The following is a 25,521-nucleotide window of genomic DNA, read 5'->3' on the forward strand; positions in this document are numbered from 1 at the left end:
CTCCCCACCAAAGCTTTGTTTCCATCCATCACCACACAGTTGACCCCCTTCACCCATTTTGCCCTCCCCCACCCCCCTTCCCCTCTGGTAGCCACTACCCCTTTTTTCTGTGTCCGTGGCCTAATTTAGTAAGTGTTGATCGCTTGCTTGTGTCAGTATTTCCAGCTTCCCTCCAAGTGCTAATCTAGGATCCAGGCCACTCCTATCTTGTGACTCCATCATCTTGGGCTTTAAGAGAACTCTGGTTCTCTCTAGAGGCAGATAGGTAGGGAGAGTGGGCAAGTAGGAGGTGGCACAGAACGTTTTATGGCAGGGTCTAGAAGTGGAGTTCATCCCACAGCATATGTTCCGTTGACGGGAACACTGTCACGTGCTCCCACGTAAAAGCGAGGGAGCTGGAAAGGAACAAGACACTGATACACACAGTGACCATCAGTCTCTACCACAGTGGTCACTAAGGAACAGTGTCAAAGGAGGAAAAGAGGGAAGACAAGCGATGGAACAAAGAAAGTCCAAAGAAAGAAAGGGTACATTGGACATCATCCCATTGAGAATTTTTTTAATTAATTAATTTATTTTTGGCTGTGTTGGGTCTTCGTTGCCGCGCGCAGGCTTTCTCTAGTTGCGGCAAGCGGGGGCTACTCTTCATTTCAGTGCGTGGGCTTCTCATCGCGCTGGCTTCTCTGGTTGTGGAGCACGGGCTCTAGGCGCGCAGGCTCAGTAGTTGCGGCTCGTGGACTCTAGAGCACAGGCTCAGTAGTTGTGGCGCACAGATTTAGCTGCTCCGCGGCACGTGGGATCTTCCCGCACCAGGGCTCTAACCCGTGTCCCCTGCATTGGCAGGTGGATTCTTAACCACTACGCCACCAGGGAAGTCCCTCCACTGAGAATTGAAAAGGTGAAGTCATAATGGCCGTCTAAAGTCACCTCTCAAATCTGGATGATCTATAGGCATGCACAGATTCCTTGGCCCACAGTGTCCATCATGTGCATGTCTGGTGGTGCATGGCTGAGGCTTGCGGCCTGTAACTCTGCCCCTTTCTCTCCTATTCAGGAAAGCACGTTAGAAGACAAGGGAGGGCAGGTGATTATTACTGGAGACAAAACCTTCAGTACATGGCAACTTAGTTTCCTTTCAGTGGAATTCATTTACAGATTCAGTATTTTATGCACCTGATATTTTACAAATATTTGTTGATCAAACTCTGCTCAAGGTGAATGAGACACAGCAATGAATTATCATCATGATAGCAGAAACTTTCAGGGTGTGTTTACCATATACTGAGTACTGACTATTCTAAGCACTTTACATGGTTTGACTCATTGAATCTTTACAACAGTGTTTTGCTGTATTATTATTACGTTTTGAAATTATACCCATTTTAAAGATAAGGAGACTGAGGCACAGAGAATTGAAATAGGTTGTGCAAGTGTCACAGCAAGTAAGCAGCAGAGCGTGGGTTCTAATCAGGCAGTCTAGCTCCAAAGTTCTCAGTCTTAACCACTCTACCATGCAGAAGAAATCCCTGCCCTCCTGGAGTTTACATCCTTCTGAGTAGACAGACAATAAGCATAAAAACATTATATCAGGGCTTCCCTGGTGGCGCAGTGGTTGAGAATCCGCCTGCCAATGCAGGGGACACAGGTTCGAGCCCTGGTCTGGGAAGATCCCACATGCCACAAAGCAACTAAGCCCGTGCGCCACAACTACCGAGCCTGCGCTCTAGAGCCCGCAAGCCACAACTACTGAAGCCCGTGCTCGTAGAGCCCTTGCTCCACAACACGAGAAGTCACCACAATGAGAAACCCACGCACCACCGCAACGAAGAGTAGCCCCCGCTCGCCGCAACTAGAGAAAGCCCGTGCACGGCAACGAAGACCCAACGCAGCCAAAAATTAATTAGTTAATTAATTTTTTAAAAAAAACATTGTATCATTTTAGAGGGTGATAAGTGCTTTGAAGAAAATAAAGCACAACAAAGAGATACAGGATTGGGACGCGTCAGACCAACATGTCCCAGTGCCCCTGGCTCACAGATTCTTCCTTAAATGAAAACTGCTCTCCGTACTTCCGTGGAGGGGCTCCGAGGAGCCGGCCAAAATAGATGTCTCTCCTCTAACAAATACCTTTTCCAAGAGTCATTTGATTGGTTGGACAGTGCACACTGCTACTGGTCCTAAGCCATTTCTGTGCCCCTGGGCTGGGCAGCCAGTTCAGCAAGAGATGACTGATGCCCAAATTAATAATGAGCAATGGCCCCATGCAAGTAACCACCTTCCCCCAACTTTTCCTCGTGGGAGTGATAACCTGGACCCCAAATGAACTATATCCTTCTCACCTCGGCACCGAGGAAGTTACACTCATTCCTCTGGCTGACAGCAGTTTGTAGACATGGGTCTGGGTAGTCGGAAGTTTACAAGTTGCTAAGGAGCAAATGCTCTGGTTACAAAGGGCTCCGAAAGGAGCATCAGTTTGTCATATCACTGCAGATCATTTATTTTATCCCATAAAGACAGCTGCAACCAACAGGCTCTGGGGTAGAGGGAAGCTAAATACAAACATTCGTTTCCTGAGAGATGGAGGAGATTTCCACTTCCTACGCAACGTCCCTTGCCAGGCCCCCAGATACAAAAACTAGAACCATGTGCTTCTCTTCTGCGATCCTTGTGATTTGCAAATAAGTGACTCAGAGTCACAAGGTACTTCATAAAATGGTTATTATCTTCCAGGCACTGCCCTAAGCATTATCTCATGTCATCCTTATAACATCCCCGAAAGGTGGGTGTTATTGTTCCCTAGTATGCAAACCAGGAAGAGGGTAAAAGATCCGCCTCACTTCAAACAGTAGCGAATGGCAGTCAGAATTCAAACCCAGGTCTGTCTGACAGCAGAACCTTTGTACCTAAGCTTATAGACTCTTCTGGTTTCAATTATCACATTTCAGTTGGGAAAAGCTGGCAATTCTGCTGACAAGGAAGTCCCATTAGTAGATTTCCTGGAGTTTCATTCTTTGAAGTTCCTGAAAGGGGTTACAGTGGATGTCGGTAACCCACATAACCCTTTTTATGGCAGGGAAAGTGGTGAGAGAGAGCTTAATCCCACAGTGGTGGTTTTTATCTGCTAAAGACCTACACTTTGAATGTTCTCTGGGAGTCAAGGTGCAAATGACTTTCCTGTGGAATGATTTCGCAAGAGTTCGCAAGATGATTGCACTTCTGCTGGGATCTTATTGATTTTCTCATCAACAAGTAAGAAACATGGGTGTCCTCTTTGCCTTTCCCTTCATCCTCCCCGTCCAGCCCATGGTCAAGCCCTGTCCTCTCTTCCCTAGAAATGTTCCTGCCAAGTTGTCCCCTTTCCTCATTCACTGTCCTCATCAAGACGCCTGTCACCTCACACTTGGGTTTCTGCAGTTGCTTGCTAACTGGTCTTTCTGCTTCTTTTCATTCCCTCTTCTAGAACGCCTCATAGCCTGCCTGCAAGTGAATTCCTCAGAACATTCCTCCCATCACGTCGTCAGTCACTGCTCAAGGATCTTCTGTGGCTCCCACTTGCCTGCCACAGGATTTCACCATTCCCTAGGACAGGCCCCTTTGGATCACACTTGCTCTCCCGTTCCCCTCACCCCATTCCTGGTTGCCTTCACCCACCACTCTGTCTTCCACTGATTGCTCCCAGTTCTGAGCCTGGTTTCCATTGAAACAGAGTTTCATAGTTAATTGCTGGTCGATGGGAGGCCAGGCACTGTGAGGGCACTGCACCTAAACAGATCTAGGTCCACAGTTTTGCTTGCTCACTTGGTCACTGGGTGACTTTTGATGTGTTGCTGGACTTCTCTGAGCCTCAGTTTTCTTATCTGTAAAACAAGACACCAATAGTGCCAATCTTACAGGGGTTTTGCAAGAGTTGAATGAAATGATGACGACGATGGTGGTGGTGATGACAGCTCACGTGTATTTTGTGTTTGCTTTGTGCCAGGCACTGTTATCAATATGATCTTATTTCTCACAACAAGCTATAACATAGGTACTGTTATTTTCAGTTTTGCAGATGGGAAAATTGAGGGAGGGACGGGTGAAGCTAATAAGTTCCAGATTCTCTCCCAGGTAGTCTGGCTCCTCAGCCCTCTTTCTTAACTACTCTGATATACCACCTTCCTTTTGTGAATGATCAGTCAGTGGTATCTGGTAACATAGGTTCATAATTCTTTACCTGAAACTCTTGAGTGCCAGATGCAATTTGGAATTCAGAATTGGGGGAATTATTAAAAAGTTATACTTGGCATATGCTATGTATCCTATAACACCCCAGTAGGGACTGGAGCAAAAACCCAGCTCTCGCTCTCTCTCTCTCTCTCTCTCTCTCACACACACACACACACACACACGCACACGCACATGCACACGCACACGCACACACACCCACAGAAAAGTCACATGCTCTCTTCTTTTCCCAGTATGACTTCATGGAGCGTCTGGACGGGAAGGAGAAATGGAGCGTGGTCGAGTCACCCAGGGAACGCCGGAGCATACAGACCCTGGTTCAAAACGAAGCCGTGTTTGTCCAATACCTGGACGTGGGCCTGTGGCACCTGGCCTTCTACAATGATGGCAAAGACAAAGAGATGGTTTCCTTCAACACTGTAGTCTTAGGTAGGTACGGGATCTCTGAGGTGATATGTCATGAAGGAAAGGATGGAAGTGTCTGGCTTCTCTGTTGAAGGCGCATCTTCCAAGGTGGTCCTACTATGTAGGGGACCAAACCAGCATCCTTAATTTAGGGTTCATAGTATCATCCACCTAAAACTAGCCCTGATTAAAATATGAATGCTACTTAAATCATGAAAAAGGCACTGTGAGTACCAGGGATTGAGTTGCAGTGAAGAGCTTGGGTCCAACCACCTGGCTCAAGCCCTGGCCACACAACCTAGGCAAATCATTGGACTTTTGTCAGCCTCAGTTCCTCATGGTAAAACAGAACTAACTAGTCCCTCCTTATAGTGCTACTGTAAGGAGTAAGTGAAATGTTACAGGTATAAATCCCTAAGCAGCCAGTAAATACTGACCATTTGTGTCAGGTCACAATTTTTCTCAAAAATCAAGGAAAGCTCAAAGTAAAATTTTTTTTAAAAACCTGACAAATAAATCAGGAAAAGGATATAACCATAAGAAAGAAATCATATCTTTGTTCCCACATTGGTAAATCTCAAAAAGCTTTAATTAAGCACTTGTCATTTGGGGCATGTTTTATAGCAGTCCTTTTTAGTAGCCGTTGGGGAAAAGCTAAGATTTTATCCAAAATTTCCCCTTATATGTGCATACAAACCTGTAAGAGGGCCACTATTTTGAGAATATTTCATGAGGTTTTCTAAAGCAAGCCCTAAGAATTTTAACAATCATATCACCTATAAATAATTTTCATAACATTTATTTTGTCATTAGGTTTTAATCTTCTTACTAATGATAATAACTGATCCTCTCTGAATCAGGGAAGATTGTTAGACCCATTTCACAGAGGAATTAACTGAGGTTCGGGAAACTGAGTCCCTCAAGGTCCCAGGATATGGAAATGGTGGAAATGGCATGGACTTCTGGGCCTCATTCATTGCCTTTCTGCAACGCCATGTTGTCCCAGCAGCGTTTAGTTGTGGACCTCAAGTTTCACTAGAGAAACCTAGATAAGACGGTTGATCCAGGATTAAATCCTACCTTTTCTTTCCCACATCCTACCTGCGAGAGTCACTAAACTCCCTGAGCCTCAGGTTCATCGTTTGTGGGAAGGTAATGACGATATCTCCGAAGGGAGGGATGATGTGACTTCACGTACTGAACCTGTCTGGAATGGAGCTGGTAGTCACTCGTGAAAGCCGATGATTTTTTTTTTTTAATATTTATTTATTTATTTGGCTGCACTGGGTCTTATTTTCAGGATCTTCATTGCAGCACGCAGGATCTTTAGTTGCGGCATGTGGGATCTTTTAGTTGCTGAATGCAGGATCTTTTAGTTGCGGCACGTGGGATCTAGTTCCCTGACCAGGGATCGAACCCAGCCCCCCTGCATTGGGAGCGCGGAGCCTTAGCCACCGGACCACCAGGGAAGTCCCAAGCTGATGACTTTTTAAGAGCGCATCTTGTACAGCTGTTTTTCTATTGACTGCAATGTTAAGAACTTCTCTGTTAGCTTCATGGATTGCTCTGAAGGATTCCCTGATTCTTGAAAGAGAACCTGAAATTCAGGTGGCAGCCACAACTTCAGAATGGTACAAAATCAGGTGGGATTCGGTATTTACCATAGCATTGAAGTTAATGTTTAGTCCCTCTGTTAAGGAAAGATTGGCCCTAACAGGGTTAGCCAAATGCTCCTTTTAAAGCAGTGCTTGGCATGCCAGAGCCCATGGGCCAAGTCTGGCCCACTGCCTATTTTTATAAATAAAGTTTTATTGGACCACAGCCACATTCATCTGTTGACAAATCGTCTGTGGCAGCTATAACAACAGAGTTGAGTGGTTGCAGTGGAGACAGTTTGGCCCATAAAGCCTAAATATTTACTCTCTGTCACTTGACAGAAAAAGTTTGCCAAGCCCTGCTCTACACTAATGGCATAAACTTTGTATCAGGAAAGTCACTGGAGAAGTCTTCCACCGTTAGGGAAAGTTCCCAGGAGCATGTTATGTACCAATGAGGGGAAAAAAAAAATAATGTAAAAGGATAAAAACCAGATCACAAAAGAAAGAAACTGGCAACACATTTAGAACTAGTTTGAGATGGTAAGATAAAGAACAATCTTTTTCTTAAGAGCATGATGGGAAATGATATCCTTTTGGTCACCTTGTGTGTTTTCTTAAAAAAACTTTTTGTAAATCTTTTTTTTTCTAATTTTTATCGGAATATAGTAGATTTACAATGTTGTGCTAGTTTCAGGTGTACAGTAAAATGCGTCAGTTATCCATATACAGATATCTTACTCTTTTTTAGATTCTTTTCCCACATAGGTCATTACAGAGTAGAGTAGCGTTCCCTGGTGCTATAGAGTTGGTCCTTATTAGTTATCTATTTTATATGTAGTAGTGTGTACGTGTCAATCCCGATCCTCCAATTTATCCCCACCCCTTTCCCCCTTGATAATCATAAGCTTGTTTTCTACATCTGTGACTCCATTTCTGTTTTGTAAATAAGTTTATTTGCACCATTTTCTGAGATTCCACATATAAGTGAGAGCATGTGATATTTGTCTTTCTCTGTCTGACTGACCTCACTCAGTATGACAATCTCCAGGTCCATGCATTCGCCTTGTGTTTAAATGCAAAGACTTGATACACATGACAGCAGACCCCACACACAGCAGCTGGCTTAGCTGGAGTCTATAACGACTCAGTGGAATGGTTAATAACAAAAACAGTAACAACGGCACATCTATAGAGAGTTGACCATGTACTAGCTCCTGGACTTGGCCCTTCTGGGGTCTAGATCAGTTAACCCACAGAGTAGTTATATGAGGTCATTACTACCAATATTCTGTTTTCCAGTTGAGGAAGCCCAGACTCAGAGAAGTTAAACAAGTTGCCCAAGGTCACACACAGCTAGTAAGGGGTGGAGTCAGGATTCAAACTCTCCCAGAGCCTGTGCTCTTAACCACTGGATTGCTTTGGATTCGAGCCAGATAAATCCCTTTCCCCTTCCACACAGCAAGTTGTCTGGGGGCCATATTATCTAATAATGGCTTCTGCCCTCCGTTGCCTTTATCCACATGGACACAGACAGTGGTAGTGAGATGCCCTTCCCCCAGGCCATTACCCTCATTCGCCTGTCGGAGCTGGGAATAGCAATTCTCCCCAGAGGATTTCTCTCGTCTGGACTGTAGCTCGAAGAGAAAGTCAGAGGTAATCTGCCTAATCGTTGGGCAGACATCTTGATAGAGCAATGATAGTAATTGGCCTGAAATGTAGGGAAAAGTGCAGTGTTTTATTTGGTTCAGAGATTCTCCCACACATATCTATTATCGGAACACACTCCATCAAGAGCAGCCAGGAGCGCCGAAAGCCCCTGTGATATGAAACAGAAGGAAGGATGTTAGATGGGTGTTGACCAGCCATCACACTAAATATACCTTTGACTCAGGGATGTCTTTTGTGTTTTGGAGAGAAGCAGCCTGCTTTCAGAAATGAGTTTCATCTCAGGGTACAACAGAGTGGCATTCTTGAAGCACGGTGCAGATTTCGGGGAGGCTAGCCTCCACTTGTATAAAAATCCAATTTCCTGGGCTAACTCTCATCACCTGCCTTGTTTCCTCAACGAAAGTCCAACCAGGTTGACAAAAAGGAAAGCTGATAAGATTTCAAGAGTAATATTTAATTGGGTGTTGGAAAAAGGGGACTGAGAGAGGTGAGCTCCTTCTATATTTCAGCAATACTACATAATTGTTTCTTTCCTCAAAAACTGTAGAAATGCTTCAAAGACAAGACCTGGGCGGGGGGGTGGCATGGTGAGAATGTAAATCGATACAGCCACTAGGGAGAACAGTATGGAGGTTCCTTAAAAAACTAAAAACAGAACTACCATATGGGCCAGCAATCCCACTACTGGGCATATACCCTGAGGAAACCATAATTCAAAAAGACACATGCACCCCAATGTTCACTGCAGCACTAATTACAGTAGCCAGGACACGGAAGCAACCTAAGTGTCCATCGACAGATGAATGGATAAAGATGTGGTACATATATACAATGGAATGTTACTCAGCCATAAAAAGGAACGAAATTGTGCCATTTGCAGAGACGTGGATGGACCTAGAGACTGTCATATAGAGTGAAGAGAGTCAGAAAGAGAAAAACAAACATCGTATAATATCACTTATATTTGAAATCTAGAAAAATGATGCAGTTGAGCTTATTTGCAAAGCAGAAATAGAGACAAAGACGTAGAGAACAAACGTATGGATACCAAGGTGGCGGGGAAGTGGGATGAATTGTATACCAAGGTGGCGGGGAGGTGGGATGAATTGGGAGACTGGGATTGACATATATACACTACTATACATAAGATAGATAACTAATGAGAACCTACAGTATAGCACAGGGAACTCTACTCATTGCTCTGTGGTGACCTAAATGGGAAGGAAATCCGAAAAAGAGGGGATATATGTACACGTATAGCTGATTCACTTTGCTGTACGGCAGAAACTAGTACAACGTTGTAAAGCAACTACACTCCAATAGAAATTAATTTTTTAAAAAGACCTGGGGAAATTGAATGAAAAATACTCTTCACTGCAGTTTTTGCTCATTTTGGATTCTCCCACCCTCTGAGATGCGTGCGCGTACACACATACATACACACACACGTCTACGATTACTTACCAAGGACCTACTGTGTGCCAAGCATTGAGAATACCTGGGTGATCAGTTCAGATCTGGTCTCTTCCTCATGGAGCTTGATGAGAGAAGACAGATAGGTAAAAAGACAATTATAGGAATTAGGGGAAGGTAGAGGAAAGGGAGGGTACAAAACCCAGGTTGAGGGCAGTAGGGAAGGAAGATGCCTAGAAGCTAAATGTTTTCTAAACTGAGACTTAAGGATAAATACCTCAGCTAAAGGGCAAGGAGGCCTTCCAGCCCAGCACAGAGCCTCTGCAAAGACTTTAGTCCTTTTCCCTGGGACTGTGGTAGCAAAGAGCTTCCTGTCTTCCATGCTCTGTCTCTGAGGATGTTAGGTTGGAAAACAGGGAGATTTCCACCAAAGCATCCCCAGACCCAGATGCTCAGTGAGAACCTAGCTCTACTTTGCTGTCCGAGTGACTTCTGAACATGCAAGCTGGATGGTGTCACGTTTCTGTTGAAAATTTTTCACTTGCTCCCATTGGTCATCCACATGGTCTCCAGGGCCCTAGATGATCTGGGTTTCTCCAGACTCATCTTAGGTCACTCTCTTCCTTTTTAGCTACCCTCCAGCCACGTGGGATTCAGTTCTGCCGTTTTCCACCTCAGGGCCTTTGCATCAGCTCTTCCTTCTGCCTGGGATACTCTTTCTTGCTTGCTTTTTAATTTTTTTTTTATTTTTTTTTTTTGTGGCCACGCTGCGAGGCTTGCAGGATCTTAGTTCCCCGACCAGGGATCAAACCTCGGCCCACTGCAGTGGAAGCACAGGGTCCTAACCATTGGACCGCCAGGGCATTCCCCTGCCTGGAATACTCTTCACCTGGCTGTTCCAGCTTACCCTTATATGTCACCTGCATAGAATAGAGATGCCCTCCCTGACTGTCCTTTCTTAGTAGCTTCCACCTCTTACTCCCCGTTTTTTTTTTTTTTTTTTTTTTAACGGTACGCGGGCTTCTCACTGTTGTGGCCTCTCCTATTGCGGAGCACAGGCTCCGGACGCACAGGCTCAGAGGCCATGGCTCACGGGCCCAGCCGCTGTGCAGCATGTGGGATCTTCCCGGGCCGGGGCATGAACCCGTGTCCCCTGCATCGGCAGGCGGACTCTCAACCACTGCGCCACCAGGGAAGCCCCAGTGTCCTATTCTCTTCAAAGCACATATCACAATTTTTATTTGATTTGATAATTTTTTTTTGGCCTGTATTCTCTGTGACAGTGGAAGTTCTGTGAGGGCAGGGACTGTGTCTGTCTTAGTCACCAATGTATTCACCAATGTCTTGTAGGGTGCCTTGCATATAACAGTTGCTCAGTTAATAAAGTAAACCCGGGCTTCCCTGGTGGCGCAGTGGTTGAGAGTCCGCCTGCCGATGCAGGGGACACGGGTTCACGCCCCGGTCCGGGAAGATCCCACCTGCCACGGAGTGGCTGGGCCCATGAGCCATGGCCACTGAGCCTGCGCATCCAGAGCCTGTGCTCCGCAGCGGGAGAGACCACGGCGGTGAGAGGCCCGCGTACTGCAAAAAAAAAAAAAGTAAACCCTATGTCAAGGACTGTGACAGGTCTGAGATCTCACCGTAATTGTCAGCTCACACAGTAGCCGGCCACAGTCTCATTGATGTTATCAGAAGAGGAGGCGCTCCTGGGTCAGAGACAAAAGACTTTATTCCTCGGAGCAATGTAATATCCACAGTATCAACATATGTGCCAGTTGCAAGCCCCAGTCCCCACAGGGCAACACAAACAGAGCCAGGTGTTACCTACACAGGCAGTGAGTGGGTTACATGACAGGAGAGAAACTCTGAATTTACCGTCCTTGAGTCTCCAAATGGGCGGTGGACCGGCTCATTGTTTTCTCCAGAGGGAGACATTATCTTTATTTATACTGGACAGTAACTAAACTTGCCCTTTGCTCTGGAGACAGACACTGTCTCTATCTCCCAAGGCTGTTCACTGTACAGACAGCCTTTAAAAAAAGATAGTCCAGAGCTAAGGAGTCAGTGCCTCTGCTCATAAGACATTCAGGAACACAGGACACCCGTGGCAGATTGTCTCCTAACATCATGTGAAATGCTTTTTGACCTGCAAAAGCAGCTACTTCATATGATTCAACCTAATGCTTTTTGAATGAAAGAAGGAACGGAGGGTGAATAGATGAAACAAATCGATAGCTACTCAGATGCTTCTCAGCCCACCTTTATTCTGCCAACCTCAGGGAGTTGAGCCTGCAGTGATAATTGTTAGACACTAAAGACATTGGCTTGGGAATTCCCTGGCGGTCCAGTGGTTAGGACTCTGTGCTTTCACTGCTGAGGGCTCGGGTTCAATCCCTGGTCAGGGAACTAAGATCCTCAAGCCACGCAATGCAGCCAAAAAAAAAAAAAAAAAAAAAAACGGAGAAGAAGAAAATAAATTGGCTCGATACTGATTTTGAAAAAGCAGATACACTGATTGAGTTCTCCTAGTGCCGGAAACCAACCACACCCAGATTCTGGCAGAAGAGAGCTGAGAAGTGAAGCACTATAGAAAGAAAGCACTACGGCGTGGGTTGGTTTTTCAGTCCAGAGTGGGAATAAATGGGAAATTCGGTTTAAAGGAAAACCTCCCTTACCATTCACAGGTGACTCCTTTAGGGACAATTAGACTTCCTAGTCTTTCATGCATATCACCAAGCCAATGTCCCCAGCTCCCCAAGGACTGTGTCATGTCATCTTTGGGGCATAGTGGCTTTTGATCATCCTAGTAATTTAGAACCTGAAAGTTTAAATGTGTTTATTTGAATGTAAGGCAAAATTAGGTTAATAATAATCATAATTTTAAAAGAGTATGACTCCTTCTGTGCAGACCCAAATCAACATGAAAAAGTTCCAGAATTATCCCTTTGAAGGCATTGCTTGAGAGTACACATAGCAAGGTAAATCACGAAATAAGATGGCTATACAGGTTAGAACAAGGGTGAACTAATTGATTTTCATGAAAAATAAGATCTGCAAAAAGCTAGGCATAAAAGACCTTTTGTACCACCCCAAACCTACTACTTCATGAATCCCCAAATCATGCCAAAATTGATCAGTCTTACGTATTTCGACTTCTCTTTCTTTAACGCAGGGGATTTTTTTACTCTGTAAATCTGAGATCAGGAGCCACCACTGTCATTTGGAGAATCACTCTCTATCCCTAAGGCTAAAAGCTGATATCCCACATCTCAGACCAAATCTCAGATTGACAGGATGATATTGGGGCAGGGTGGGGCTTACAGTGTTTAAAAACTTGCCAGCATTCAGTCTTGGAAAATTGTAGTTTTTAAATCCAGATAAGTAGTTTCTTTTGAAAAAGCAAAAATTGCAGCAGTATTAGCCCCATATTCCTGCCTGGGCTAATCACACGGAGAGCAGTGGTTACATCCATGCGTTGTTCAAGTTGCCCTAGTCCCCACCCATCCCTGTTCTCCTCCTTCACTCACTTCTCCCTCCCGGTCCTCTGTAGGCACCTGAGGTTATACTACCACTGCTCCTGAAAAACAGTGGATGGCTGACTCTTAAATTGCTTCACCAGCAGGCAGAGAAAAAAGTAATTGTTCAATTTCTCTCTTTTGCAGATTCAGTGCAGGACTGTCCACGTAACTGCCACGGGAATGGCGAATGTGTGTCCGGACTGTGTCACTGCTTTCCAGGATTTCTAGGAGTAGACTGTGCTAAAGGTATTTACCACCACTTCCCTGCTATGACTGGAAAATAGAAAATAGGCTTCTCAAAAAGGGGTGGGAGAAGGGGCACCAAAGTAGCCTCCCCAGCAAATTCCACTGGGATATCTTGTAAACCCGTGCATGCTACACGTCCTAATGCTTTGGCAAAGAGTAGACTTCGACGTATGACAACTGGCCAATATACCTGTAAGAGCAGGGCAGGGATCCTTGCCACTGAGGTGTGCTGAGAAGAAAGACTTGCTAAAAATGAGATGGTTAGATTTCCTGTAAAAGCAGAAGTGAATTACCATCACTCCTTTCTTATAATCATTAACGTCCATGAAATGGAAGATTAAGCATCTCAGGGTTAGTAAATTTCATTCATTCTGGCCAGCTATGCTCTTAATCTGGGGAGTGCTATTTATCTTGGCTGAATTGGTTTTAAATTGTATTATTAATTTATCTACACTGCTTTGCACAGGATGATGGGGGCCCTGGGATTCTTGGGGGGAAAGTATTATAAGGAAGAAAATGACTCTCACAAGAACAGAGGACTTAGGGCCGCCTGCCTAGCTAGCAGGAGACCTTGAGCCTGACCTTCAAGCAGTGCGATCACAGGCGAGCGCAGTGGAGCGCAGAGTTTCTCACGCTTTTTAGACGTGGTATGTGCGCGCACACACACAAGTATACATCCTAGATAAATACAACCGTGAAATTAAAATGAGACTTTCACAAACAACACTTCATGTTTCTTTTCTATTCTGTACCGTTTCACTTTTTATAAATGAAATACACTGACTACGCTGATTCCCCACCCGCCCGTGAGTCTGAAAAACAGTGATGGAGAGGTTCCAGGCCCTTGCTCAGGAGTCAGGCATTCCTGGGTTCCAGTCCCAAGCTCAGCCATTCAGGATCTCTGTGTCCTTGAACAAGTGATCTAACATTTCTGAATCTCCGTTTCCTCCTCTGGGAAAGTGGGGAATTCCTTCCTAAGTTCATTGTGAGGATGGAATGCAAGAACACACCCCAGGCTCTTAGCAGAACACACTGTGAGCCCTCGGAGGGTTTAGTTTTACCATCTTTTATTTACATAGGTCATAGTATATTTACTTATACATTCATATAATATTTTCATCCTTTTCTGTGCTTCTCATTAAAAGACCATCCTACCTTGACGTTCTGAGAGAGAGGCAGTCATTAGTCAAGCCGCTCTGGAAAAGCTAAATCACAATGGCTTGGGGAAATCGTATTTCAGATACTCACAGTATTTCAAAGATTTGCGATGCCCATCCTTCTGAATGCTGACTGATCAGTGACTAGGACTCTTTTAAGTGCCTGAAGTTCTGGATTTGGTTGCGCGTGTGTGAGACTCATTCCTAGATGACACCACCTATGGATACATTCATAAAGGTCTGGCAAACCTGTCAGACACAAAAGGAGAAGCGAGCACGCAGCCACCGGACCGTTCCCTTGGCTGCTTTGCACCTTGGCACGCTCTGCCCCGGGGCACGTGGACACGTGCCCAAGCAGACACTGGAGCCTGGTGTTCCTCGCAGCCAGCCCTTTGCTCCGGTTCTGAAGGGCTCTGTTGAGGCAGGTAGATGACACCCTGCCGCACGGTTGCCATGTACTTTTCAGAACGAAGGCTTTAAAGGAGGGAAAACCTCAGTAGCATTCGAATGGCTTTCCTCGCGTAATCTAATTTCCTAGGAGTGAAGGCCTTAATGAGAGGAAGGACAGAATAGTCCTTTTATCTGTGGCTGCAAATGGGCTGAGCCCTCAGCTGCAGGGCCTGTGAGCTGTAAATGTATATTAACACTGACACACATCAATGTATTATTAATCCCCAAAACCGTGTGTGCTCTGACTGCACATCCAGGGATCAGCCTTTCAGCCCTAAGTACCCCGGCCATTTAAGAACTCTTCACTCTCGATCCATTTGCAGATGAGCGTCCATTCTGCATTATGGATCTGTAATGGGGTGTGCATTTAGCTGCTTAAAAGGCCTCTCGGTGTGCGTTTTGCATTTACCACCTGTACTGTGGCCAGGCGCACGCTCTGAGCGTGCATTAGCCATGGTATATAATTGATCCTCACGAAACAAATATCGAGTGGCTGTTAAGAGCAGTTCCTCCTGCACACTCAAAGCTGTTCCTGAAATCGGCCTCTGAACTTGTATATTTTAATTCAGCTGTTGATGCCTACAGTGGACAAAATTGAAGCGTTTAGAGATTAAAATTGCTTTCTCCTTGTTTCCCCATTTGTTCTTGGCAAAGTTGGCTTAAGAATGTCAGGAGTAAGCTTCTACCGCTTTGCCCTAAAGATGTCGCTTCCTTAGTATTTTTGAAATTTAAGCTACTTCATTAACAATGACGGTGTTTGGAAACACTCTAAACCCTTGTTTCCCACACTTTGCTCTTTCATGTACCACCTTTATGTTTGTTGCCAAATGTGTGGGCCATCAGAATTTTTATTTCCTTCATATATTTCTTTGAGTCTACCCATTAGGTTTACACAGATGAATTTATTTTAAAAGGACTCAGGTCAAAATGAAAAGTTAAAAAAGAGAAAATTGGAATCCGTTGCAGTAAATAGGAAATGTTAGTGCCACCTTTAAATCTACTGAGAAAGGAATACTTCCCTTTTATAAAAAATTTTATTGAAGTATAATTGATTTACAATGTTGTGTTGGTTTCTGGTGTACAGCAAAGTGATTCAGTTTTATATTTTTTTCCCATATTCTTTGCCATTATGGTTTATCAGAGGATACCGAATATAGTTCCCTGTGCTATACAGTAGGACCTTGTTGTATATCCATCCTATATATACTAGTTTGCATCTGCTAATCCCAAACTCCCAATCCATCCCTTCCCCACCTCCCCCTCTGCCTTGGCAACCACAAGTCTGATCTCTGTCTGTGAGTCTGTTTCTGTTTTGTAGATATGTCCATTTGCGTCATATTTTAGATTCATGTAAGTGATATCATATGGTATTTGTCTTTCTCTTTCTGACTTACTTCGCTTGGTATGTTAATCTCTAGGTCCATCCATGTTGCTGCAAATCGCATTATTTCATTCTTTTTTATGGCTGAGTCATATTCCATTGTGTGTATATATATACCACATCTTCTTTATCCATTCGTCTGTTGAGGGACATTTAGATTTTTTCCATGTCTCGGCTATTGTAAATAGTGTGCTATGAACATAGAGTGCATGTATCTTTTTGAATTACAGTTTTGTCCGGATATAGGCCCAGGAGAGGGATTGCCAGCTCATATGACAACTCTATTTTTAGTGTTTTGAGGAACCTCCATACTGTTCTCCGTAGTGGCTGCACCATTTAGATTCCCACCAACAGTGTAGGAGGGTTCCCTTTTCTCCACGCCCTCTCCAGCATTTGTTATCTATAGACTTTTTAATGATGGCTGTTCTGACTGGTGTGCAGTGATACCTCACTGGAGTTTTGATTTGCGTTCGAGAAAGGAATCTTTGCACTGCCCTGAGCAATCAATCCCAGTCAGCTTCTCACACATTCATTTCACATCAAGAATCCCCAAATTGGGTCCTACTGTATATATAGCACATGTGAAGCAGCCTGGCTCCCAGATAAATTCAAGCCTTGAGCATCTCATCTCCTAAGTATGGGCTCCTGAAAAATAACAAAATTCACTACCTACACCTGTGTGATATAGCGAGCACCCAGTAAAAAGAGGCACACAGATTTAACTGTACCAGCTTCAAATGGGTAAACCTAATGATTAGCTCCTCGTTTACTTGTGGTCAGTTAAGCCTCCTTTTCGGATAGTTATAATAACAACTAATAGTTATTACGTATTAAAGATGTACCAGGCATTGTGTAAGTACATAATACATACTATCTTATCTGTTCTCATATCAACAATGTGAGATAAATCCTATTTTAGCCATCACCCCCCCCAATATTTTAAGCTTTTTATATTAAAAGCATTTTTGTCTTGCAGTCAAGTTGCAAAAATGCACATAGAGTTCCCAGAGTTCACTCAGCTTCCCCTAATGTCAACATTTTAAATTATCAAAGTTCAGTTAGTGAAACCAGGAAATTAACATTGATCGATGCTATTGACTAATTCACAGACTTGTTTCCTATTTTGCCCTTTTTTTTTCTGGTCCAGATCCCACATTGTGTTTAGTTGTCATGTCTCCTTAGTCCCCTCCAGCCTGCGAGGGCTCCTCTCTCTCTTCTTGTCTTTCATGACCTTGACCGTCTTGAAGAGTACTGGTCAGGTATTTTTTAGCTTGTCCCTGGATGCGGGTTTGTCTGATGTTTACTCGTGATTAGATGGAGGTTGTGCATTTTTCCCAAGATGCTATGCCCTCCTCAGTGAGTCCTATCAAAGATGCATTTCTGATCTTTAACAAGAAAAAGATTCAAATGGGGCTGTGTGTGTGAGGGTGTGTGTGGTTCCGGGTGTGAGCGTGTGTGTACCTTCCCCTCACCCCTCACGCGTAAGGCAGAGATGCTTGGGTGGCCGTATCCCCTTGGTCCAGCACAGTCTGTCAGTGACTACGACACACTGCTACTCACAAACAACTTTTGAGCCCAGGAAGCTCGTAGGTGTTAGCAGGGAGTGACCTGGAGCAGCCAGGGTGAGGTAATCAAGCTAGCAAGTGCAGAGAGGAGAGACAGCTGGTCCCGAGGCCCCTGCTACCCTGAACAGTGCATGCCATCTCCCGGCCGTGGCCCACAATCATGTCCCTTCTTTCTTGATAAAAGCCCTTAGGAGGTCCCGAGCCCAGGTCCACCCGCATCACAAACTCGCATTCCCCTTTGTGCCTGCACTGCCAGCTGTGCCCAGGATGCCTCGGGTCTGCCAGTTTCTGCTACTGCAGGCAGCCGGCATACTCAGGCCCTCCTGCCAGAGGGAGAATTCGCCACATTCCGAGCGGCCGGGTGTATGTCCGAGTGACAGAAACGCGGATTTACCCTCCTGACCTCGTGCTGCACCTCCCGCGCCCTCAGACGTGCGGTGCAGACGACAGCTCCTTGTCTCCTGATAAACCTGACAGTCTGCATCAGGCATCTGACGACATCCCCGCAGGGAATGGAGGAAGCAGTCGGCATGAATTCGCAGGGCATTCATTCCTCAGCCCCCACCAAACCGGGGGCTCCGAGGGGCTCAGATGTCAAAGTGGAACTGACCCTCACCCCAGAAGAATGTATGGGGGTTCTAACACCTTGTTCCAAATCAGTCAAGGGGACCCAACTTATTCGTGCATCCAGCAGACGCTTATCATATGCCTGCACTAAGCACCAGAGATACAATGATGGGCAAGAACGCCAGGGCCTGCCTTCTGAGAGCTTCCCGTCTGATGGATGCGCGTGATAAGTGAGTGGGAAATGGAAGCCTAAGTCCAAAATGCTGGGCTGTGGGCTCTGAATGCTATTATAGATGTTATTAAGGAGACGATCAGGAAGTTCATGAAGCAACGAAGTGTGGATCTATGAAAATAGTCAATTAGTATCGGGGAACGTGAAGAAAATTCCATGGGGGGAGAGTCTAGTAAAGGAGCTACACTGAATAGTGTCTTCTAGCATAGAATTTCATTAATTGTTTAATGCAATAAACAATCTGTTCAGATTCAGAGCTTGAGGACAGATGGCATTTCTTTCCCAATAACTCGTGCCATTTTCCGTCAGGTGCCTCTCTTGTCCAGCTAGAACCGTGCCCATGATTCAGTTAGTGTTTAGTTTATGTTTTTTTCTGTTATTACTAATCCCCTTGCATGACTTTCTCATTACTATACTTCTATGCTATTTGCTGTGGGCTAGATGCTTTTTAACTCTGATTCCTTTTTCTTTCATTGACTTTTATTGAAAGGTCTCTCAATGACTTAAGATGCTTCCTTGAGTCGTGTGTAAAGCAGTTTTGCCCTTCAGAAGACCTCCAGGGCTTCTGATGATCTTGTTTTGACACTGGCTTCTCAGATGGCATATTTGGTGCTGAGCTTAAGGCCCCAACCTGCAGTAGAAACTTAACACACCAGAGCCTTCCTTGTTCGGTAATGCGTGTTTAATAGCGATTAGAAACGACAACGCCCGCTGCCGATCAGCTGTCAGGGGCGGCCCAGAAATGCCACGACCACGGGAACATGAAGTCTTCTTTCTGGGGGGGTGGTCTCCGCTCCTACCCGGTTTGTGTGGAGCCTTGAGAAGACAGAATGGGGATCTTGCCAGTTTTCTCCCATTACCTGGCAAACGTACCCACTGCTCAGTCCTTCTCGGCCAAGTGCTAGCACAAAAGTCAAATCATCGTCATCATTGCTGACATGTATCGAGTTTTGACTATGAGCCAACCACTGCACTGAGCAGCTGCATAATTATCTCATTGAATCATTAATTGTCCTATTTTATAGATGACTATGATCCCCTTGGACAGAGGAGGAAAATGAAACACAGAGAGGTTCAGTAACATGCTCAAAATCACTCAGCTCATAAGCGGTATTACTAGGATTCAAACCAAGCAGTTTGGCCTGCCCTCTTAACGCTAGACCAGCCATGAGATGGATTCACCTCAGAAGATGTGAGGTGTAAGGAAGACGTGCTTTGCAAGTTTGTGTGGCAGTTGTACACTGGGATTTGGGTTTGAACCCCAGAAACCTTAAGGAGAGGAAACTAGGGTTTACTAGGTAGAGAGTGGCAAAGCAGGCATTTGAAACAAAGTCTGTCTGACATCGGAGCCTGTTGCTCTGAGCCACTGTCCTCCCAGCCCCACAAGCTGGGACATCCTATCACCTCCCTCATCTTATCATTTGCCAACTCCTATTTCATCGACCTTCAACCCATTGTTCTCCTATCCTCACAGCCACTGCCCTGTTCACTTGGCCACCAGCTCTCCCTGATGGCATTTCTCCTACTCACCACCAGTGGCGTTCTCCCAGAGCTCTTAGGAGCATTGACCCTGCTCTCCCCAAACACCTACAGTGGCTCCCAGTTGCCTCCCCCAGTGGTTGTCAATCTTTGGTTTAAAGACATTTATCTGGGGAGATTGTTATAAATGCATACTGCCAGGCTCTTCCCCCATGCCAGCCGGTTCTGAAGCAGTAGGACTGGTGTGTAGCTCAGGCTCGTGCACATTTTTAATTATCCTCCAGTAGGGCCCTGATGCTGGTGGTCAGGGGCCATAGGCTGAGAATAAATAACATATTTCTTAGAATGAGGTTCACGGTCTTCCATGATCTGAGCTCCTTTGGCACCATCTCCCACTACGTCCCATACACCATAGATTCCAGCTACTTGTCCCTCATAGACACCACGGCCCTGCTTCTTCCTCTCTACTCATGCCATTTTCTTGGCTGGAGTGTTCTCATCCTTCCCAAACTTTCCTATCAAACCGCTGCTGATCCTTGAGGACCAAGCTCCCAGGTCACCACCTCCCTGATGCACCCACAGAGGGAGCCCTGCAGTCACACAGGACTTGGCGACACCTTAGCAGTGGCCCTTCATCCCGTGCCATGTTCTAGCTGGGGGGTGACATCGGTTTCTCCCACTGGATCACGAGCTTCCAGCCGCTTTCTTTGTATCTCCCTGCACCTAGTTTGGCACCCAGGGGATAGTAAGTGCTCTCTAAATGTCTAGGGGCTTGAATTTAGGGGGTCAAAGATCATACAGATGAAAACATTGCTGGGAAATGTACAAGACAAAGTGAATGCTAGAAAACAAGATTCAAATTTGTTGGATTAATCACACAGGGATAAATCAGCCAACACCGAGACACAAATTTCAATGAAGGAGGAAGGGAGAGAGCAAGTGAGGGAGGGGAAATGGAGGAATGAAGAAAAGGAGGAAGGAGCAACAGTTTACAGAAAAGAAATACCATTTGTTCTGCAGTTTACCTGCATCCTCTCAGAAGGACAAAGCTATGAAGAATGGAAGCTGCAGAGTTTGAATTGGCTAGGTTTGAATCCATGCTCCTCTAGTTAACTGCTCCCATTTTAGAAAATTACTTAACCTCTCTGGGCCTTTGTTGTCTCATCCATAAAATGGGGGCAGTAGCAGTACCACCTGATGGATTGCCGTGAGGACTAAAAGGTAAATGCGTGTAAAGCATGTAGAACCATGCTCGGCATGTATTAAATGCTCCATAAACATTAGCCAGCATTAATCTTCACAAGCCTTTGAAATCATTGTTATTATCCCTATTTTACAGGAGAAACAGAGACTTAGAGAAAATAAGCTACTTGCCGAAGGTCACACTGCAGGCTAGATTTTGAGGCCGTGTCTGTCTGACTCTGAGGCTTATGGCCCTAACTTGGTTTTCCTAACTTGGCAGGAAGATCCCCTAAAAGGGGGGCAGTGACCACTCACTCTCAAAGCCCTCACAGACAGCGCAGCTACCTGACTCTCCTGGCTGGCTCCACTGCCCGCCCCCCACCCCACCACTTTCCCGTCTCCCCATCAGTTCCTCCCCTTAGTGGATGTCTGCGCTCAGGAGAGAGATGACAAGCCCCTTCTTCCCCACCACCCGAGAAATGCTTTCCTCAGAGCATCCTTTGCAAAGAAGCCACTTTCCCTTTTCTCAGCTGGCCTCACCTCTCTCAGTGAAAGATGATCAGATCCCACCTGTCCTTCCTGGAACCACCTAGGATGTTCCTTCAGACACTCCATCTTTCACACCTGTCTTCCTCTGCCACCCCAGCTGCTCCCCACAATCTCCTGTAATGCAGACAGGCCAGGGGCCATGGCTGCTGCCCACAGGAGCCATTCCACGATCCACTGCAGTTCGAGGCTGAATCCCACCTCTCCTTCGTCCCATCCTTGACCTGAGAAAACATGCAGGAATTCCTTGGCAGCAAGAACCCAGGAGGTGGGGTTTGAAGCCAAGCCCTTGGTTCGTGCTTTGCAGAAAGTGTCTCCACACTTACCTTTGATAAAACAGTCGAAGAACCTCTGCACATATTCAGCACAAAGTGTGTGCCGGGCCCTGTGCAAAGGGTTTAACCAGAGTGATCTCGTGTCATCCTCACATCCTGCATCATTATCATCCCCATTTCACAGCTAAGGAAACTGAGGCCCAGAGAAGTTAAGGTACTAGCCCAGGTATGGCTTTAGAACCCTATGTATCAGAATCACCTGTTAACTCACAGCTTGCTGGCTTCTCCCCACCCGCCCCCCAAAGTTTCTGATTCAGTAGGTCTGGGGTGCTAGCATCAGCCCGGAGAGCTTGTTAGATATCCAAACCCTCAGGCCCCACGCCAGACCCTCTGGATCAGAATCTCACTCTCACGGCATCCCCAAATGACTTATGCGCGCATCCAAGTCTGAGTCTGGATGACGTTGCCCTTGGACTCTGCTCATGTGGCCCAGAGAGATCTGAACGGCAGCAGCATTACCACTTTTATCTTACTTGCCCCCAGCTTGCCAAGCAGGTGTGGAGGATGCCTGCCTCCCCAGTTTGGAAGCTGCAGTGCCCTTTATTTGGTCCCCTCATGTGAGTCCATGCCTCTAGAACGTGGCCACTCCCACTGTTTCCCAGGCTTGTTGCATCACCAAACATAAATCACTTGGCGGGACCTACCTCAGTCAGCCCTCCCCCAAGTCAAATCGCTTCTGAGACTAAAAACTTCTTGTTTCCCTTTTAGACTACTAGATGAGTTGCAGAACAGTCTTACAAAGCAGAGTGCCTAACCCCGGAGAAACTTGCTGTAGGTGTGATGCGTACAGAGGTGGGGAAGTACTCCGGTTTTAGAAAAAAACTTCCGTATTGGGGAAAAAAACAGTCTTTAGAGAGGTCAGCTGGGATGGGTGCTGGGAAAGAGAGTGTTTCCCCCATCTTGTCTCTTTTTGATGTGATGATTTGGAACAATTTTCTCCTAATAAAAATAACGATAATAAAATCAAATCTATAGATTTCTTACTATGTGCCAGGCATTGTACATGGCACTTCACAGACATTATTTCATTTCATCCTCTTAAAAACACCATGGGTTTTTCATCCAGAATTTTTGTCCCATTTTAAAGATAAGGAAATTGAGGTGAAAAAGAGTGTCCATAGTTACACAGCTGGTAAAAACGAAGGGAAATTCGGGCTAACTCATAAGCCTACACTGCCTGGTATTGTTCTACCTGCTGGGGAGACGGCAGTGAATAAACAGACCTTCATGTCTTGGGGAAGCTCCCACGCTTGTGGATAACGAGACACCGGTAATTTGCAAGCTGATCTCAATGCTTAAAGCATAATAAGAATGAAAAGCTACTTCAATCTGGACTTGAGCTGCAAAAAGCTTACTGTGTACCCTGAAAATTTTCAAATATTCACTATATAATTAATGCTGTTCAGTCACACACCACACACACACACACAAACTTAAACTTTTTTAAGAACAGCTTAAGCACTTATCGATTGAGAACTTTTATAACTCTCAAAATGGAGGCATCCCCATATCTCTACAGGTATTTTAAATGAGTTGAATTAATCATAGGCTTAAAAGTCTCTTGCGATCTTCCTTAACTTCCCTGGGTTTAATTAAAACATCTGTGCACTTTTAATTTATCGATTCATCCAACTCATATGTCATGTTTTTAACACACCCCAGCATGCTCTGCATCATTTTTAACCCGATTTCCACTTAACTAAAGCAATTAAATTCACCCCGGATTAATTAAAGCATCCATACTTTCGTGCTTAAGTCAGCCCGTGCTTCTTTCCCCACATGGCTCCTGAATGTCAGAGATCTGACGCACCTGATGAGTTTTTCGTCCTTGTGGAAATTCTTCCCTGAATCACTTCCTGGCTTATTAATATGCCATCTGAAAGAACGGGAATGAGGAAGTGGGTGCACCTGAACTTTGGCCCTCTGAGCCAGAGACTGTGACCCCGTCTGTCAGAAGCATCCTTTGCTTTCCTCTCTTCACGGGGCGCCTGCTGGATCTTGCCCCCCTCCCCCGACACCAACTAGAGTGTCTGAGTGGTCCAGGCAGGAAGGTGGTGGGTGGCTGTTCTGGTCAGAGGCAATCATCGTGAACAGAATGCCTGGTGATCTTTGCATTTATACTTCATCATTGCTCCTTAGTTCTGCTTTCCAACCTCCCCACTCTTCCTACAAAAAACAGTCCTTTCTTGTCCTGACCATTGAATAGGGAGGGAAAACTGAGGCACCAGCATCGACAGGCTTCACCGTTGGGCATGGGATGCCAGACAGCTATTCAGATAGGGACAAGTGATCCCCCTAGAAACTAGTTTGGATTTCTGCCCCTACCCACCGTGACAGAGCCCGTTTCCCCTCAGCCATGGCAGTGTTGAGGGTTATCAGTCTTTTAGATTTGTTTTGTTGTTTTTTTGTTTAAGTTTTTAATTGAAGTACAGTTGATTTACAGTGTTGCGTTAATTTCCGTTGTCCAGCAAAGTGATTCAGTTGTACATATACATATACATTCTTTATTTATATTCTTTTCCACTATGGTTTATCGTAGGATATTGAGTATAGTTCTCTGTGCTATACAGTAGGACCTTGTTTATCCATTCTATATATAAAAACCTATAGATCTTTTAAAATCTAAGTCAAGGATTATTTCTCATTTTTTTATCTATACTTATTTAATGGCTAATGAAGCTGAGAATCTTTGCATACTTTTATTGGCAGTGTAAAATTATATTTATATGTCCTTTGCCCAGGTTTTCGTTTGTCTGTTTTTATTGATTTGTAAGAGCTCTTTGTGTATTTCATACATCAAACATTTTTCTGTGAAATATGTTAGAAAATATTTTTTCCCAATGTTGCTCATCCCTCAGTTTTGTTTAGGGTGTTTCTTTATCATGTAGAAGATTTAAATTTTAAGTGATGACATCTGATCTTCTTGGTTTCTGGAACTGATGTCTTTTTTATATATCCCACTCTCAAGAAAATAAGATTAGTCTTCAATATTTTTTCCAATACTGTTGTAGTTTATTTTTCTATTTGGATCTTTAATCTGTATCGGATTTATTTCTGAGTGTAGTACGCAGTAGAGGTCAGACTTTATTGTCTGCCAAATACGGTGTCTAACACCGCACTGTAAGATGTTACGGAAAAACCCAAACGCACTTTCAGGCCAACCCCATAGATTGTCAATTGCAAGGATGGAGCAAGAAGCAAAACTCGCCTTTCCTGACTTCGGCTTAGCACCAAGCTACGTCCACAGTCTCGAAAGACGATGGGACACCCGTTTTGGTTTCGAGGACACTGAACTTGCTTTGCCTCACCTCCATGATCCAAATATTATATCCTCAACTGCTTCAGGAGACTCAAGGCATCTTTGTTTCTCTGTCCCTTTTCCCCACCACCTAACCCAGCTACTAGCACACATTAGCTTCTTCATAAGTGTTCATTGACTAACTGGGATGTGAGGCAACCAATTGTTAGTATGATTTTGACACTTTACCCAGAGTACTAGGTTCAAGTATTCTCAAGCCTCTTTTCCAGAAGGGTTTTCTATCAGATTTCGAATCA

At 45.0% G+C, this 25,521-nt stretch overlaps 1 protein-coding gene across 2 annotated transcripts in view; it reads left to right on the plus strand.

Annotated features, from left to right (window-relative positions):
* Window positions 1–25,521, plus strand: part of TENM2 (teneurin transmembrane protein 2) — a 990,950-nt gene that overhangs the window by 793,914 nt on the left and 171,515 nt on the right. For both annotated transcript variants that reach the window (XM_065874146.1, XM_065874147.1), the window contains exons 8-9: window positions 4,458–4,653; window positions 12,971–13,072. In XM_065874146.1, the coding sequence (XP_065730218.1) occupies window positions 4,458–4,653; window positions 12,971–13,072 (298 nt within the window). The remainder of the gene's footprint in view (window positions 1–4,457; window positions 4,654–12,970; window positions 13,073–25,521) is intronic.

This window comes from Phocoena phocoena, chromosome 3 (genome assembly GCF_963924675.1).
Source record: "Phocoena phocoena chromosome 3, mPhoPho1.1, whole genome shotgun sequence".
Classification (NCBI taxonomy): Eukaryota; Metazoa; Chordata; class Mammalia; order Artiodactyla; family Phocoenidae; genus Phocoena; species Phocoena phocoena.